The sequence below is a fragment of the Fragaria vesca genome, unplaced genomic scaffold, assembly GCF_000184155.1.
Source record: "Fragaria vesca subsp. vesca unplaced genomic scaffold, FraVesHawaii_1.0 scf0513160_u, whole genome shotgun sequence".
In the NCBI taxonomy this organism is placed as follows: Eukaryota; Viridiplantae; Streptophyta; class Magnoliopsida; order Rosales; family Rosaceae; genus Fragaria; species Fragaria vesca.
In genome coordinates, this window is record NW_004443448.1 from 1,208,081 (window position 1) to 1,224,086 (window position 16,006).

The 16,006-nt window shown below is 45.1% G+C and overlaps 3 protein-coding genes across 3 annotated transcripts; 2 read left to right on the forward strand and 1 right to left on the reverse strand.

The window, feature by feature from the left end:
- Positions 1 to 820: 820 nt before the first annotated feature.
- On the reverse strand, positions 821 to 2,917 carry LOC101304645 (4-coumarate--CoA ligase-like 1-like). Its single transcript, XM_004310171.1, has 6 exons — positions 2,492 to 2,917; positions 1,824 to 2,405; positions 1,549 to 1,738; positions 1,301 to 1,446; positions 1,149 to 1,216; positions 821 to 1,061 (listed from the first exon to the last, which is right to left on the reverse strand). The coding sequence occupies exons 1-6, from the start codon at positions 2,915 to 2,917 to the stop codon at positions 821 to 823; spliced, it is 1,653 nt and encodes a 550-aa protein (XP_004310219.1).
- Positions 2,918 to 3,681: 764 nt separating this feature from the next.
- LOC101304936 (protein kinase APK1B, chloroplastic-like) lies at positions 3,682 to 5,214 on the forward strand. The gene is made up of 5 exons (XM_004310172.1): positions 3,682 to 4,066; positions 4,137 to 4,281; positions 4,375 to 4,502; positions 4,589 to 4,715; positions 4,838 to 5,214. Exons 1-5 carry the CDS (start codon positions 3,833 to 3,835, stop codon positions 5,212 to 5,214), a joined length of 1,011 nt encoding a protein of 336 aa, XP_004310220.1. The 5' UTR covers positions 3,682 to 3,832.
- Positions 5,215 to 10,286: 5,072 nt separating this feature from the next.
- Positions 10,287 to 11,483, forward strand: LOC101305531. The gene is made up of 2 exons (XM_004310173.1): positions 10,287 to 10,385; positions 10,518 to 11,483. Exons 1-2 carry the CDS (start codon positions 10,287 to 10,289, stop codon positions 11,481 to 11,483), a joined length of 1,065 nt encoding a protein of 354 aa, XP_004310221.1.
- Positions 11,484 to 16,006: the final 4,523 nt, after the last annotated feature.

Sequence of the window (16,006 nt, forward strand, 5' to 3'; positions counted from 1 at the left end):
TAACCGGACGATATTAAAGATTTGCGAAAAAAAATTTATGCATGAAAGTGTAAGTGATTCAGCATTTATTATGTAATGTCAACCATTGATATATATATATATATATATATATTTATATACACACACACTAGTTACTATTATTTAAATAATCAGATAGTATGATAAATGCAATTGTATCGTCTATTCATATTGGTTTAAGTGCACCTCAATACTTTGAATCATCTATCAAAGATCTATTTGTTGTTACAAATTTAAATATTTAAGCATTTTGTTTTGCTTAGATATAACTCTTAGATCATCTTATTAAGATGGAGGGTAAGTGCGTGTTAATTTGTTACATGTTTGAGAGTTCTAAACGTTAAATTACTTTCACCTACTGATTTAGTTGAAGCACATTAGTTCATCACCCGAAAATTTTAGGATTTTTAGTCACAAATATTCCTCCAAACCTTTGGTCTTTTGAGCCACAAACATTTCAGCAATTCAACTGTATGATGTATTCTTTACTGGTCAATTCAAACTAAATTGAAAGACTTACTGTCAGTCAATAGTCACTTGCACCACATGATGTGTAACAGTGACTCAATGGGTCAAATGTGTTTCATATTCAAAAGCAAGATTGGAGCAACCCTACTAGGTTTTAAGTATAAACTTCCACCTACCCTTCTCCCAACCTTTTATTCTCCTGCATAATTTTCTGGGTGTGATAATGCTTTCATTCATAATTGAATAAACCCACATTGATAGAGAGCTTTGTTATCACTCACATTTAAAGTCTTAGATTTAACTAAGCATATTATTTATTTCAGAAATGAGTTGGTTAGTTGCTGCTGAGCTTGGATGCCTTGATCTTTTCTATCATTGTGTCCTTCACAAGTCTCCTCATGATTTTTCCAGAGGGTGATTTTGGAATGGTGTCCACAAAGTGCACCACTCTTACTTTCTTGTAATGTGCAACATTTGAGGCCACATAGTTGATTATGTCTTCTTCACTCTCTTTTGCACCAGCTGCCTTCACAACACATGCTGCTGGTATCTCCCCTGCTTCCTCATCTGGCAGGCTGAAACAAACACACAGCAGTTGATTTTCTTTCGGAACACGAAAATTGGAACAAGAATTGTCGATGATGTTAGTCGATAGTACTTACGGGACTACTGCTGCGTCTTCGACTGAGGGATGACTCAGAAGGATGGCCTCAAGTTCAGCCGGAGCTACCTTCAAATGACAAAGAAAGTAGCTAAAGAAATTGTAATTGAATCATGAATCATTTGACCTAAGCAAGTCTAGTTCTTCACTTACTTGGAAACCTTTGAATTTGATCAATTCCTTGATGCGATCGACAATGAAGACATTATCATCATCATCAATGTAGCCAACATCACCAGTGTGAAGCCAACCATTCTTGTCAATGGTCCTCATAGTCTCTTCTTCATTGTTGTAGTAACCTGAAAAATCAAGTTTGTGACAAAGCTTATAAGCTCATTTTATAAGTTATTTTGGAAGGTCGAAATTACTTGATCAATTGGTATTTTTCTCCTTTGGTTAACCTTGCATGGTGCATTGACTCAACACACAAATTTCACCGGGGGTGTTTCTTGGTAGTGATCTACCAGTTTCAGGATCAATGAATTTCACTTCCATGTTTGGAAGAATAAACCCAACTGAGTTTCTCTTTGCCTTAAAACCCTGTCCGGCATGAGTCAGAGTTATGCAGCTATGCTCAGTCAGTCCATATGCCTACAAATCAAAACGAACAATTAGTATAGGCTAAGGGTTCCATACATCATTTCCAATGAGTACCAGTAAGCAAGTAAGCAACTACCTCTTGGACTTGGACTCCAGGGAACTTGCTTTCGAATGCTTTGAGGAGATCCGGTGCGAGTGGAGCAGCTGCAGTCATAACAGCCTGGAGTTTCAGTTTGCTAAGATCGAATTCATCCACTACTGGATGCTTCACTAAGTTCAAAATGATTGGTGGCACAATGGGGGCAAACGTGATCTCTTCTGAGATCAATGCGTTCAGAAAGGTTCTAAGTTCGTATCTTCCCATCACCACAACTTTCCCCTTGTTTCTAAGCGTAGCGCAACATATTCCGGTGATCCCATAGATGTGGAAGAAGGGAATTAGGCCCAGTACAGTGACTTTTCCCAACATTTCCCGCGTTACTCCAAAGAGTGTGGAGCTGAGGTTAGCGACAAGATTTCGGTGAGTCAGCATTACACCTTTGGATAGTCCTGTTGTGCCTGATGAGAAGGGAAGAGCACATAGATCAGTCTGTTGGACTTTCTCCTGATAGTGATTAGTTCCGGCGCGGTCTGCTGCTTCAAGCAATTTGTACCAATTCGTAGCACCTTCAATGGTCTCTTCACCGATTGCAATTACTGGTACCCCGAAAGCTTTTACCTGCATTGTAACAATAGTTTTCATGCTCATGTATTGACACAGTCATTTGATGTACAAATTTGACTAGTGTAAGGTGACAACATTACCTTTTCATAGCTAGCTCCATTTGTTACAATTAGCTTGGCATCAGCAGCCACTACCTGTTTTTTTATTTCGGATGCATGCCCCGTGGGGTTTGCACCCGAAAAAACACCACCAGCAGCCATTATTCCCAAGGCAACAATGGCATACTCAGCTACATTGGGGAGAACAACAATGACCACATGCCCCTTTCTAAGGCCTAGAGACCTTAAGGCCTTGGCAAACCTACCAGTGTCTCTAACCACCTCACGGTAAGTGATTTTCTTTCCAGTCACAGCCTCCACAAAGGCAACATTGTCAGCATACAACTCGGCATCTTTGAGCACAAATTCTGGCAATGTGAGGTTATCAGGCACCTGGACAGCGGGCATTTGGCTTCGGAATATATGTTCTTGCACATCTTGGGCTGAACTCTGCACAAATGTTCCCATAGTGGATAAGTGGAAGGAACAATGGAGAAGTAAATGATGCTCTGAGATTTGCAATGGGATTAGTGGACTTAAAAGGAAAATGAAGATGAGATTAAATGACTTGAAAAAGGAAGATGTCGTTAAGAAACAAGTGAGGGGTGAGACTTGACTTGGGTATGGTTTGGTTTTGGTGAGAAATTGTTATATCATGCCTCTGTCACAAGCTTAGCTAACAGCCTAACAGCATAGCATTCATTACCAAAATTTGGCTAGTTTTCAAGGTGTTAGACTTCAGAACAATGCTATTGGCATGTGAAATAAAGCTAGCAAGCTTTGAGTTTCATATTTACTGTTATATAGAAAGAAAAATGTTGTTTGAGTAGTTTCAACTTTTTTTATTTTTAGAACTGTTTGTGATGTGAGTATGAACATGAATACATGATATCTATTTATTTTGCTTTCGTCTTTCTGGCTTTTATCTTCATGGAGTTTGGTCAATCATTAGTTGGAGATTCACATAATAATACAAAAATCTTAGAAGATTGCAAGTGGACATACTTGTTGAAGGTATCTGGTAATAATAATTAGGGGACTGTGACAGTATGAGCATGAATATAGGAATGGACAAATTTTAGTTTATTTCTTTTGTATTTGAAAATTACAAAGGGAGAAGTACCATCCTGAAGAAGAGATAGTCAACACTTTTTTTTTAGGAAAACCAAAAGGAGAAAAACCTCATTACATATATGACTATAGAAAGGTTGACTAGGTACCTTGGAGTAATTAACTGCAGATTTAGACTTGGCTCTGGATCCTGAAGTTGACTAGAGGGAACAGAAGAAACAAGACTCCATTGCATTCCTTGTTATAGTGATTTTACTTGGCTTTTCTTGTTATCTTTGGTGTTTGAATATCAGTTCTGATGTCTGAGCTGAGATGAGTTGTGAAGCAAATCTAGTAGTGTTTACATCTGAGGACTTGAAACTTTGCACCAACAATTTTCACAAGAACAATCTTATTGGATTGACCCAGTTTGGCAAATTATACAGAGGTCAGATTAAGCAACAAGGGTTTAGCATTGGATCACAAGCTGGAGATGTTACTGTGAAAGTATGGGATGAAAGATCAAGCTGCATAACATTCACAAATGATGAGTTTCTCATGGTCAAGGTAAGTTCAGCAAGTTAAAGTTTCAAGACCTCTGTGATTCAATCAATAATGAGTTTGATTTGCATTGCAGGAAGAAATTCAATTCTTAACACATCCAAGTATAAAGGGTCATCCAAACTTGGTGAATTTGATTGGATATTGCTGTGAGAAGGAAGTGAAGGGTGTTATCTATGACCTTAGTCCATGGGACACCCTTCACAATTTGATCCCAAAAGGTACATTAATCTGTACAAATTTCACTTAACCTCTTAATTTTCTATACAAATTACTTCATACAAGAGACAACTCATTCTATAGAATCTATACAGATAACATCAACTGGGTTCAAAGGGTGAATGTGCTTCTACAATTTGCACAACTACTTGAATTTCTACACAACAAGGAAAAGCCATATCTGGTGTTGAATACTAATGCGTCTCATATAATGCTGGATTGGGTTTGTACCTAAAGCCTATAGTATTCAACTCTTCATTTTCTTTCTCAAGTTTGGTTTGATCTTAGAAACTCTATTTTGAGTTTCAGGAGGGCAAGCCAACACTAGTTGATTATGGATTAATTAGTGGAGGAATCATTGGTGAAATGACACCACTAAAAAAGAAGATGCCTATGCACACCATTGGCTTTGTTGATCCATTTTTTGCTGCAAAAGGTGCTTCTTTTTCAAAGCCTGTTTTGCATATTTTTGGCTTTCAAAATAAAACTTGTTAGTACAAGGAAAGGTTCCCACAACAAAACTAATGCAAAATTTTAAAAACCCAATTCATGTTTCAGGTGGTAGTTACTGGGATACCAGCTGTGATGTGTTTTCATTTGGTGTGATTCTGCTGGGACTAATAGCCAAGAGAAATTCTGAGCTAGAAAATGTAGGGAAGCCTCAGTTGGGCCTGGACAGTCTGGTGCACAACTGGGCCAAGAATGTATACAGGCCCAATTTTTCACTTGTACACAGAAGCTTGCAGGAAGATTGGGGTTATTTTACTGAAGATGGTACTGCAATTACAGAACTGGGAATGAGATGTGTTGAATTCTTTCCGGTAAATCGTCCGACAATGAAGAAGGTTGTAGAGTGTCTTCAAGGTTTGCTGGGTTTTCGACGCCTTGAAGATGCTAGACCTAACAAAAGGGAGAAGACATTTCATGGAAACTAAACTAGTGTGTATACCATAGAGTGGATAAACTCAGATTTACCTGTAACCTTCTTCATTCTTCGTTTCTTTTGTCAATATTGCCATAATGTTTAGGGTTAGGGCCCAAAGGCAAGCTAAATAGATTTTACTTTGAAATCCAAAAGCTTTTGTTTCATATAGTTCTATGTTTAGTTCGAATATAATTTTAACAGACTATTCAACACGTTTGTTTATTTATACGTATGTAAATGATTTAAAAGTCAGACATTACAACTTTAGATGGATTTGAGCTGACATTTTGTTAGAATGATAAAAACATTGGATAAACATAACAAGTCAAGAAATTTGGGAAACATAACCATTTGATTTAGTTCGTTTTAAGTCATGAGATGATAATTGATGTTCTTATTTTGTTTGTGAATCAAAGTATGACAGAAGAATTATTCACTTGATGTTTGTACTTTATTCCAAAACCGTGATATTCGAAATATACACTCGAGATGGTTGTGACAAAGTAGAAAAAGAAGCTTGAAGATTCAAAAAAGCCATCACACGCACGGGGTGGAGGAATGGAATGAGTGCACACGTAAAAGAAGGGAATCGATGATGGTGATGATGATCCATTGCCACCATTTTATTACATATAGATAGAGATGACTAGAACAAAACTTGTCTTCCCTATGTGTCTTGGTGGAAAACTGGAAATCATTACCCACCGCATCTCTCATACCCCATTTGGTTTTCCCCAAACCTAATCATTATATCTAAACCTTCCCTCTTACCTTAACTTTAAGCCTCTCTATGTTCATCATCATTCTTCCCCTCACCAAACTCTCCACCCCTCTCTTCCTAATTACACTCAGGACCTTTTCTTCAGTATTGCTATACTCAAATCATACCCTGAATTTCTTCATGTTCTTGAATAGTTTCTAATCGAGTTGTCCTATGTAACATACTGTAATCGGTAGTCGATAAATACCTCTCTTGACCCATGATGTTATGAAGCCCAGCATGAGATAGATCGAGCAGGCCTCATCTTGGAAGCTACAGCAGTCTGGGCCGGGAGAGAGGCGCTCCACAGAAGGCCAAATAAACAGACCTCAATAACATATTTGTCTCACATCGAATAACAGGCAAGATATAAGTCAATGCTGAGCTATAAATACAATGCTGAAGTCAACCAAAACGGTAAGAAATCTCCTAGCATTAAATACTCTACCTACCACATAACTGACTTAATCATCGGAGAGAGAAAGACCGGAAAGTCCCGGTCAATCTCCTCTTGCAGGTATCTAGTCAGCGGCAATCAAAGAGCAGAGATCACGCCAAAGAGCTTCTACGAGGTCTACGGGATCTTGCAGAAACAATTGGCGCCGTCTGTGGGAAATCTTACGAAAAGCCAGCTAGTCTCGATGGCTGAGTCAAGTGAACTAATAGAAGGGAGCAGGACAATTTTGGAAGACCAACACGGTCTCGGGGAAGAGAGAACACCAAGGACCACTGCTCGAAATGAGGGATCGGGTGAGAGGCTGGAATGTGAACCCATTGAGAATGACCGAGAAAAGACCCTAGACGAAACAGTGCACGATCTCACGCAAGAGGAAGTGGAGGATATGGTTGAAAGGCTGAGGGTGGACGTGGCACATTTGGAGAGAGAGAGGACCCATGATCGCTTAGAGGTAGCAGTCCGAGAGAAAAAATTGGAACGAGATAATGCCACTATAATCAACGCGTTGGCGCGAAGGTTAGAGAGTGACGAGGTGATCGAGCGGGTAGCAGCCACCCTCCGAGAGCAACATACAGAGGGTCGGGAATCCCCCGTGACGCCACCGGCAGCCTGTAGAACAGTCCATGTTGGGGCCAATCTGTTCCCGGAAAACATGGAAAGAGAGGGTCCGCCACCGCTCCCAACACCCGTCGAAGAGAGGGTGCCATAGTCAACAGGAGTAAAGGCTGCCCTGATGGCCATGCAGGATAGTGTGGTGAATCTGACCACGAGAGTAAATGAAGCAGAAAGACGAGCGGCACACAACCCTCCTGGTATGGGATTCGAGGAAAGAGGGAGACCGTTCACAAAGATCATCACGCAGACCTTGCGCTCTCATGCGACTAAGCCGCTGAAGTTGAGCTACGAGGGCGAAGGGGACCCTCATCTCTTCCTAGATAGTTTCAAGTCTCATACTAACGCTAAAGGTTACTCAGACACCATGTGTTGCAACATGTTCCAGGAGACACTGTTAGGAGAGGCACTGAGTTGGTTTTACGAGCTCCCGGCCGGATCGATAGACAGTTTCAGGCAACTGGCGGATAGGTTTATGAAACAAGGACACAGTGAAGGGCTAAAGGCCTTTGTGAATCGCTGGCAGGAAAATCACCGCTAAGGTGAGAAATTTCGACAAGAAGGTGGCGAAAGAAGCATTTGTTCAAGCCTTGTTGCCCGGGAAATTCATGTATGCCGTAAAGATTGAAAACCCGTGGGATTACGACGAATTGATGGAGATGGCAATCAGGCATGCCCAAGCAGACCATAATACATACGGGGATCAATACGCCGGCAAGAGAAATGAGGATAGGAGGTCCGAGTCCCAAGGGCAAACCATCCAAGAAGCAAGAACATGGAAAAGGGATCAGGAGGGACAAGGTTTCACCCCTAGCAAAAGGTATAAAGAGGGAGGTAGGAAGCAGGCCAAGCAAGTGGGAGGCCCGCAAGGAAAAGGCAACGGACGTTATCAGGACGGCAGGTTCAAAGCAGCAACTCCCGCAGCTAGAGAAAACTTCACTACCCTGACGGCAACTCCCGAGGTAGTATGGAACGAGAACAAGGGTGTAATCCCAGGGCCCCTGATGAGGAAGTTCCCGCCATCCAGACTGATAAGGGAGGACACCGGGAAGTACTGCGGGTATCACGGAGAGGTCACGCATGCAATTAACAACTGTGTAGAGCTCAAGAAGGCGATCGAGGGCTAGCTAAAAGGGGGGAAACTGCAGCAGTACGTATCGAGTCAGAGGACGGAGGCAGGGGTTCCGGTCTACGGGACGATCAACATTATCCGCAAGGGAGCACGGTTAGACCAGAAGAGTAACAAAGCAAATAAACAACGCGCTAGGATCAAAGAAGGTCGAGAAATATTCACCTTCGGTAGCTGCAACAATCAACATGTCAACGTGAGCTGGAGATCGGTGACATTTGAGGAAAGAGAAGAGCAAGGAATAAGGCAGCCCCACGAGGACCCGTTCCTAGTCACCGCGCAGCTGGATTATTACCTATGCAGGAAGATCCTAATTGACACCGGGGCATCGGTGAATATACTGTTCAGAAACGTATGGCAAGCATTGAGAAGAGGGAACAGCAAGCTCACGCAGGACAATGAGCCGTTGATAAGCTTCTCCAGGGATGTAGTGCAGCCTCTGGGCTCAGATCATATTCCCGTGATCTTGGAGGGCGTAGAGGGGAACACGTTGGCAACAGGGATAGATTTCATAGTCGTCAACTGTGACTCGTCCTACAACGGGATATTGGGGAGGCCGGCCCTGTGGACCATCTGGGGGGATCAGCTGGCAACGAGAGGATGCTATGCCATCGACCAAGATAATGGAAGGAGAAGGGCAGAAGTGTTAGTTTCAGGCAACCCGGTGACCCTCGTGACGGATGCCTATGAGGATCCGAGGATTAATGCTGCAACCGAGGGAACCGAAGCCGAGAGGTCGGGATCTATCGAGAAAACGGAGTTGATCTGCATCTCGGATGAGTTCCCAGCAAGGACAGCAAGAATAGGGACAGGGTTGCCTCCCGGAGTGAGGGAGGAGCTTAAGTGCTTTCTAAAAGCCAATAACAAGGCATTTGCCTGGTCATATGCAGATGTCCCTGGGATCTCGAAAGACATAGTGACGCACCGGTTGGGAATCCGAAAAGGCGTGCCCCCGGTGAGGCAAAAACGCAGGTTGTTTGACTTAGAAAAATATGATATCATCAAGGGGGAGGTACAAAGGCTGTTGGCCAGGTACCCGCAGTGATTGGCCAACGTGGTCATGGTCTCAAAGAAAGCAATGGGGCAGTGGAGGATGTGTGTGGATTATACTAGCCTTAACAGGGTCTGCCCCAAGGACAACTTCCCGTTGACACGAATAAACCAACTCGTTGATTCCACCTCCGGGTTCGAAATGTTAAGCTTCATAGATGCATATGCAGGCTACAATCAGATAATGATGGACACAGCAAACAAAGAGCACACTGCGTTCACCACCGACAAAGGAGTGTATTATTACAAGAGGATGCCGTTCAGTTTAAAGAATGCGGGAGCGACCTACCAACGCCTTATGAACAAGATGTTTGCTAAGCAGCTGGGAGTAACCATAGAGGCGTACATGGATGACATGTTAGTGAAAAGTCTTAACGCGGTCAAACATGTAAGCGACTTGCAAGCAGTCTTTAACATTATCCTAACGTACAGCATGAGGCTGAATCCAGACAAGTGCTTGTTTGGAGTTGTTAAAGGGAAGTTCCTGGGCCACGTGATCAGCAGGCAAGGGATCAAAGCGAACCCGGAGAAAGTCCAAGCTATACTGGATATGGAGTCTCAAAGATTAGGAGTGATGTGCAGTCCCTGACAGGCAAGATAGTGGCCCTCGCTAGGTTTGTCTCTAGACTCACGGACAAGTGTGCACTGTTCTTTAAACTGCTGAAGAGTCAGCACTGCAAGTTAATCAATTGGGGACTTGAGCAGGAGAAGGCTTTCAGGAAAATCAAAGAGTATCTGGCATCGGTACCAATGCTTTCAAAGCCGATTCTCGGAGAAATGTTATACCTCTATTTAGCAGCGTCAGATACAGTAGTAAGCTCAGCCCTGATCAGGAAAGATGATGTCATTGAGCTCCGGATGTATTACGTGGGCAAAGGTTACACCTTGGCAGAGAGTAGGTACCCGGACCTTGAAAAGTTGGCTCTGGCACTCATTAAACTACGGCACTACTTCCAAGCGCATTCTATCACATTATTCACCAACTGCCCTCTCCGGCAAGTTCTCCAGAAACCAGAGGCGAGCGGGAGATTGGCCAAATGAGCGATAGAGTTGGGTGAGTTCGACATACACTACATGCCAAGAGTAGCCATCAAGGGGCAAGCGGTTCCAGATTTCATCTTGGAGCTAACCCCCATGAAGGAACACGAGGAGTACCCTGAGATTGAGAATAAGGTAACGGTGGCCCCCAGGAGTGTTGAGCCGGGCTGAAAGTGGTACGTAGATGGCTCTGTAACTAAAGATAAGAGTGGAGCGGGAATAATATTGGTCAGTCCGGACGGGTTCAAATACAAATATGCCCTGGAGTTCAAATTCTCCACATCTAACAACGCGGCTGAGTACGAAGCATTGATCGAGGGACTGCATCTGACACAAGAGATAGGGCTCAAGAGTGTGCAGGTGTTCAGCGACTCACAGCTAATGGTGAACCAGGTTAGCGACACCTTTGAGGCCAAGGAACCACATTTGAACTCCTATCAGGCATTGGCAAAGACTCTCCTGAGCAGGTTTGAATCTACAACAGTCACTCAAATCCCCCGGAAGGAAAATAGTAACATTGATGCGTTATCAAGACTTGTCACCGGCACCCATCAAAAAGGGCGCAAGAAGGTCAAGGTCGAGATCCTGGATAGGCCCAGCATCAGCAAAATGATCTCTGAGATATTTGCCATCACCGTTGGCCCTAGGGAACCCACGTGGATGGACCCTATCATCGAGTTCCTTAAGGAGGGGGTCCGCCCAAAGAATAGGCGACAGGCAAGAAAGTTGCAGTCGAGATGTGCGAGATACACGTTGATAGACGGCAAGTTGTACCGCAGGGGTTATTGCTTCCCCAACCTGAAGTGTGTATCAATAGAGGAGGCAGAGACAATCCAATGGGACATCCACGAAGGAGTTTGCGGCAATCATTCTGTATCAAGATCCTTGTCTTTCAAGACATTAAGAACGGGATACTTCTGGCCCAACATGGGGAAGATGGCAGATCAGATGTCAGCGAGATGTCACAAATGCCACCAGCACGCTAACAAGATCCATTCCCCATCCATCGCTCTCTCAATCTTGATGTCTCCATGGCCGTTCACGCAGTGGGGCCTGGATCTGATCGGGAAGCTCCCGACGGCTCCCGGACAATACAAGTACGCCATAATGACTATAGATTACTACACCAAGTGGGTTGAAGCAGAGCCGCTAAGTCGGATAACCACCGATAGTGTAAAGAACTTCCTCATGAGAATGTCTACTGTAGGTTCGGCATCCCAAAAACAATCATAACCGACAACAGTACACAATTCAATAACCCGAAGCTCATAGAATTCACCGAGGACACGGGAACTCGAATGGTGTTCGCATCGGTAGCACACCCAAAGACCAACGGGCAAGTAGAGACAGTCAACAAAATCATCAAGAAGCTGCTGAAGAAGAAGTTGGACGATGCCAAAGGGTTATGGGCACAGAGGCTCCCGGAAGCATTATGGGCTATCCGGGCAATCGCGACGGAGTCAACGGGATAAACGCCTTTTTAGCCTGGCCTTCGGCACAGAGGTTGTCATCCCAATTGAGCTGATAGTGTCATCGGGAAGAGTTGAGGGCTATAGTGAGGAAACCAATGCAGAAGGACTCCAGTTGAACATGGATCTCATCGAGGAGAAGAGGGAGATGGCCGATCTACACAACCAAGTGTACAAGCAGCGAGTTGCCAAGCACTATGACAGTAAGGTGAGGCCCCGATCCTTGGGCCTGGAAGACTGGGTGATGCAACGGGTGATGACCCAACCGATGACCCTTGATCCAACATGGGAGGGACTCTACGAGATAGTGGAGGAAGTTGGCCCAGCCACGTTCTATTTGAGGGACCGAGATGGCATAATCACCAGGCACTCGTGGAACACCGAGCACCTTAGATTTTACCCGGTTTAGTCGAAGTTCGACAGTGGGAATTGTAAATTATGCCCACCGAGTTAGCTCGTCAACCTAGGAGGATGCCTTCATTTGTTTTGTACAACAACTAATATAGAAACGAAGAAGTTAAATTCGTAACACTCGGGAGTAAAACTAGAGTTACCAACAGTATCCACCAAGTTCAAAAGGCAAATAAAAGGGGATGCCAGGTTCAACAGGCAAGTAAAAAAAAATTCAACAGGCAAGTAAAAAAACAAAGGAAAACACCGAGAGGAAGGAAACAAGGCCAGGTTCAACAGGCAAGTAAAAAAAAATTCAACAGGCAAGTAAAAAAACAAAGGAAAACACAGAGAGGAAGGAAACAAGATCCATAGAGACAAAGAACCAACGTGAACCAATAAATAAAAGGGTAGTTATATATTAACCAGACTACCCGGCAAAAGATTTACATCACCGGGAGTAGGCTCGAGGCCACTATTCAAAATGATGAATCCAAAAATTACAGTCCGGTAGAGTGTAAATAAAAAAATATGATCCTAAGCCTGGTCCTTCTCGGCCGGGTCGCCAAGCTCCTCTTCATCCTCGCTCTCGGACACAATCTCGTCATCTCTGACAGTCTCAAGATTGGTCTCGGGAGGACCCTCCGTGAGGACGAGCTGGGAGTCCTGAGCCTTAGCCTTTGCCTTTGAGGCGAGCAGGTCAGCCATCATCCGGGGCTTGTCCAGGTATCCATGCTCACTCCACTTCGTGAACTTCTCTGTGATAGCACCATCCCGAGCGGCTTTCAGAAGATCCTTTAGCTCTTGGGATTCTTTGTACTCTGCTACAGCCTGGTCGCAGAGCGAGGGGACAAGACACTCAGTCTCCGCGAGCTCGGACTCTTTCTCTCGGAGCTTACTCTCCAACGCAGCAGCTCCTACTCGAAGCTTCTCGACCGCCAGACGCAGAGACTCAACCTCGGCTTCGAGCTCCGGGACTCGGTTAGCCTTGTGCTCCACTTCCTGAACATGCAGCTGAAGCATCGCCAGCTTCTCAGCCAGTGCATTTTTCTCCTTCTCCAGAGACCCCTTCTCGGTCTGAAGGTAGCTCACGTGACCGTTCAGCTTGGCCACTTGCTCCTTGAGTTTAGGGGTATTCTCGTTGGCATTGATAGAGTACACCGCGAAGAGAGTCTGCAAGAAAAACACAAGTTAAACGAAAGAAACAACGATAGCAACAAAGAAGAAGATGTCCCGAGCACTAAGCTTCATCAGATGCTCTCGAGACTTAGAGGGAGACCCTTCCTTAAACCTCACTCGGTCGAGGTCAATACCCTTAAGGTCCCGGATCATGGCGCACACGAACTTCTAGTCCGCGCACCCGTATTCATCAAGGACCTGCCTGATTGGGGTCTTCATGATGGTAGGAAGGGGAAGGGCTAGCAGGGACAGTGAGGGAGTAGAACCCCCGGATGCCACCTTATGTCTCTTCGGGTTTGGGGCAAGGTCCCCATAGACATCCTTCCCGGTGTAGGTCACTTGGGAATCCAGAACAGTCTGGCCTTTCTTCTTCGAGTGGTGGTGGTGGTGGTGGTGGTGGCGCTTCTTCTTCTCGCCTAGATTCACGACCACCTTGGAGCTTACCAGAGGAGGTGGCGGTGGCGGTGCCAGAGGAGCCATTGTCCCATAGGCAGAATCTGGGACTTCCAGCAATTTAGGTGTCTCGAAGATACACACGGACTGCGTGTCCAGGTCCACCTCCGTGCGAGAGGCGGTTTCCCCCATTGTCAGCAGCTTCTCAAGGAGATCATGGTCTTTCTCCATATCGAGCAGGTGATTAGGACGCGGGACACGCCGAGGAATTTTTCCTGCAAGAAAAAGCCATAAGTATTGATCTAACATAAAACAAGGAAACAATGCAGAAACAACGCAGAAACAACACGAGCAAGTTATGGAACCCACCGGGCAGTTTACCCATCTCGCAGTATACCAACACAGCCCACCGGGTCAGGTGATATGAGCTACGATTCTCCTCGGTGGGCCACGCAGCGAAAATCCGGGCGATGTGCTCCCGTTCGATCAATGTCAAAGAGTAGTCCTGATCCCTAATGGCCCAGAAATAGTTGGGAACGGTATGCCGTCTAGTTTTACGCTGCCAAGAGCCGCCCACCAGGACAACCTTAGCGCGCCATTCTTTGTTTATAAAGGACGGAAGATCGATGATGATAGATTCGTAAAGTTAATGCACCCGGAGCTCCCGGCCTTCTTCGAATATGACAACCGGTACAGGGCGTAGAACTCGTTAATCGTGGGCTACCCCATGTTGGATAGAAAGTACAAACATCCGAGTTCTAGGAGCTAGCGCCATTGATTTGGAGGTACCTGCCTGGGAGCCAATTGCAGCATGCTCAGTATGTATTGGACGTATTGCGGAAGCGGCACCAAGAACCCGTTCATAAACATATTGTCATGCACTGCGATGAAATTATCTTGAGGAGCGCAGGCTAATTCTCCGGGACATAATTCGCGCAGTGGAAGGTCTGAGGGAATGCTCACTCCTCTCTGAAACGTTTGATCTCCTCGAGCGTGAAGCTACACGCCCGGCTCGTCACAGACCCTACCATCCTCCAATCGGTGTAGGGTCCGAGTGATGGGTATAGCCTCAAAAACTACCCCCGTGCCACTGTCTTGAGCGAGAACATCTGTGTGGTCAGGACTCGAGCAAGAAGACTCAGAGGGAGAAGAAGCCCGAGCGGGAACGTTGCGGGTAGGTCGTTGCAGATATCCTTCCATTCTTTCGTCGTTACCAGCGAGAGGCCGTTGAGATGAACCGGAGCCACTAGCGCCAGTTGCCCTAGGATCCATTTACCCTAAACAAAAAAACCTAAGACCTATCAGTTTTACCTAGCCACGCGGCCACCAACGAGAAGATGCACAACTCGTGCGTGACCCTAACTCGCACAAGCATGAAACCTAGAAACCAGAAAAATATCTAGGTTTGAACCAAAAACAAACAACCCACAATCTTTCCACAACCTAAACCAAACGCCTGCTTTGAAATATGAAAAACAAGGAGAGACAGTACTCACCAGATAGTAAAGGCCGAAGTCTCGCCAGAGCAGGAATCGGAGTGCACCTTGCAATTGTAGAAAACCGGCGACAGAACAGACGAAAAGCTTTTCTTTCTCTACAAACTTTGAAAAGCGCTTCGAAACAGAGAACACGAGGCAAGCAGAAGAAGAAAACGAAGAAAAAGAGTGTATGTCACGTCCCGACCCTTATATTTTTACCTTATTTACTAGCGTGATTATAATAAGAATTTTACCGTCTCGATCATTGAGTAAATAGTTTAATTGGTCCCTAGAGGGGTTTCGGGGACGATTATGTGCGGAGGATTATTAGTATGAAGAAAATACGACGACGGTAAAAATAGTAAATTTTAGCTAGTAAAAGGTAATTTTTATTCGGGTATTATTTTTCGGGGTATTGAATTTTGGATTAAAAGGAGAGTTGGGTCGGCTGGGCCGAGCCCAACCCATTTCTTCTTCCTTTCTCTCTCTCTCCCTCCCGATTTTTCTTCTCTTCCCACCCGAGTTTTTTCTCTCTACACCCAGCAGACTTCCGGCCGTCCTCCCGCCGCCGTCCGACCTCCGTTCGCCGCCGGACCGGTCCCGTTCGGTCGGTCTCCCTCCCAGCTTCCATTCTAGACCGGTGAGAGGAGCCCTAGCGCCGCCGTGAGTGAGCGGTGCCGCCCGAAAGGCTAGGCTGCCCCGAGCTTCCCTTCGCCGGACTTCCTCCTCCGGCCACCAATCCGGGCAAGCTTGGTATGGTTTTGTAGCCCTCCAACCCAGCAACCTTGCCCTAAAAGGACTCACTCCCTCTTGAGCTAGGTAAGGAGAAATTTGAGGTGGAAGTTTT

What these genes read in the sequence shown, in the direction of transcription:
- LOC101304645 (XM_004310171.1), bottom strand. Translation starts at nt 2,917, where the DNA reads ATGGGAACATTTGTGCAGAGTTCAGCCCAAGATGTGCAAGAACATATA. An exon ending in CTGGAGTCCAAGTCCAAGAG is followed by an intron (nt 1,739 to 1,823) that starts GTAGTTGCTTAC and finishes TTTGATTTGTAG; the next exon opens with GCATATGGACTGACTGAGCA. An exon ending in GAAGACGCAGCAGTAGTCCC is followed by an intron (nt 1,062 to 1,148) that starts GTAAGTACTATC and finishes TGTTTGTTTCAG; the next exon opens with CCTGCCAGATGAGGAAGCAG.
- LOC101304936 (XM_004310172.1), top strand. Translation starts at nt 3,833, where the DNA reads ATGAGTTGTGAAGCAAATCTAGTAGTGTTTACATCTGAGGACTTGAAA. An exon ending in ATGAGTTTCTCATGGTCAAG is followed by an intron (nt 4,067 to 4,136) that starts GTAAGTTCAGCA and finishes TTTGCATTGCAG; the next exon opens with GAAGAAATTCAATTCTTAAC. An exon ending in TCACAATTTGATCCCAAAAG is followed by an intron (nt 4,282 to 4,374) that starts GTACATTAATCT and finishes GAATCTATACAG; the next exon opens with ATAACATCAACTGGGTTCAA.
- LOC101305531 (XM_004310173.1), top strand. Translation starts at nt 10,287, where the DNA reads ATGCCAAGAGTAGCCATCAAGGGGCAAGCGGTTCCAGATTTCATCTTG. An exon ending in ACCCTGAGATTGAGAATAAG is followed by an intron (nt 10,386 to 10,517) that starts GTAACGGTGGCC and finishes TATGCCCTGGAG; the next exon opens with TTCAAATTCTCCACATCTAA.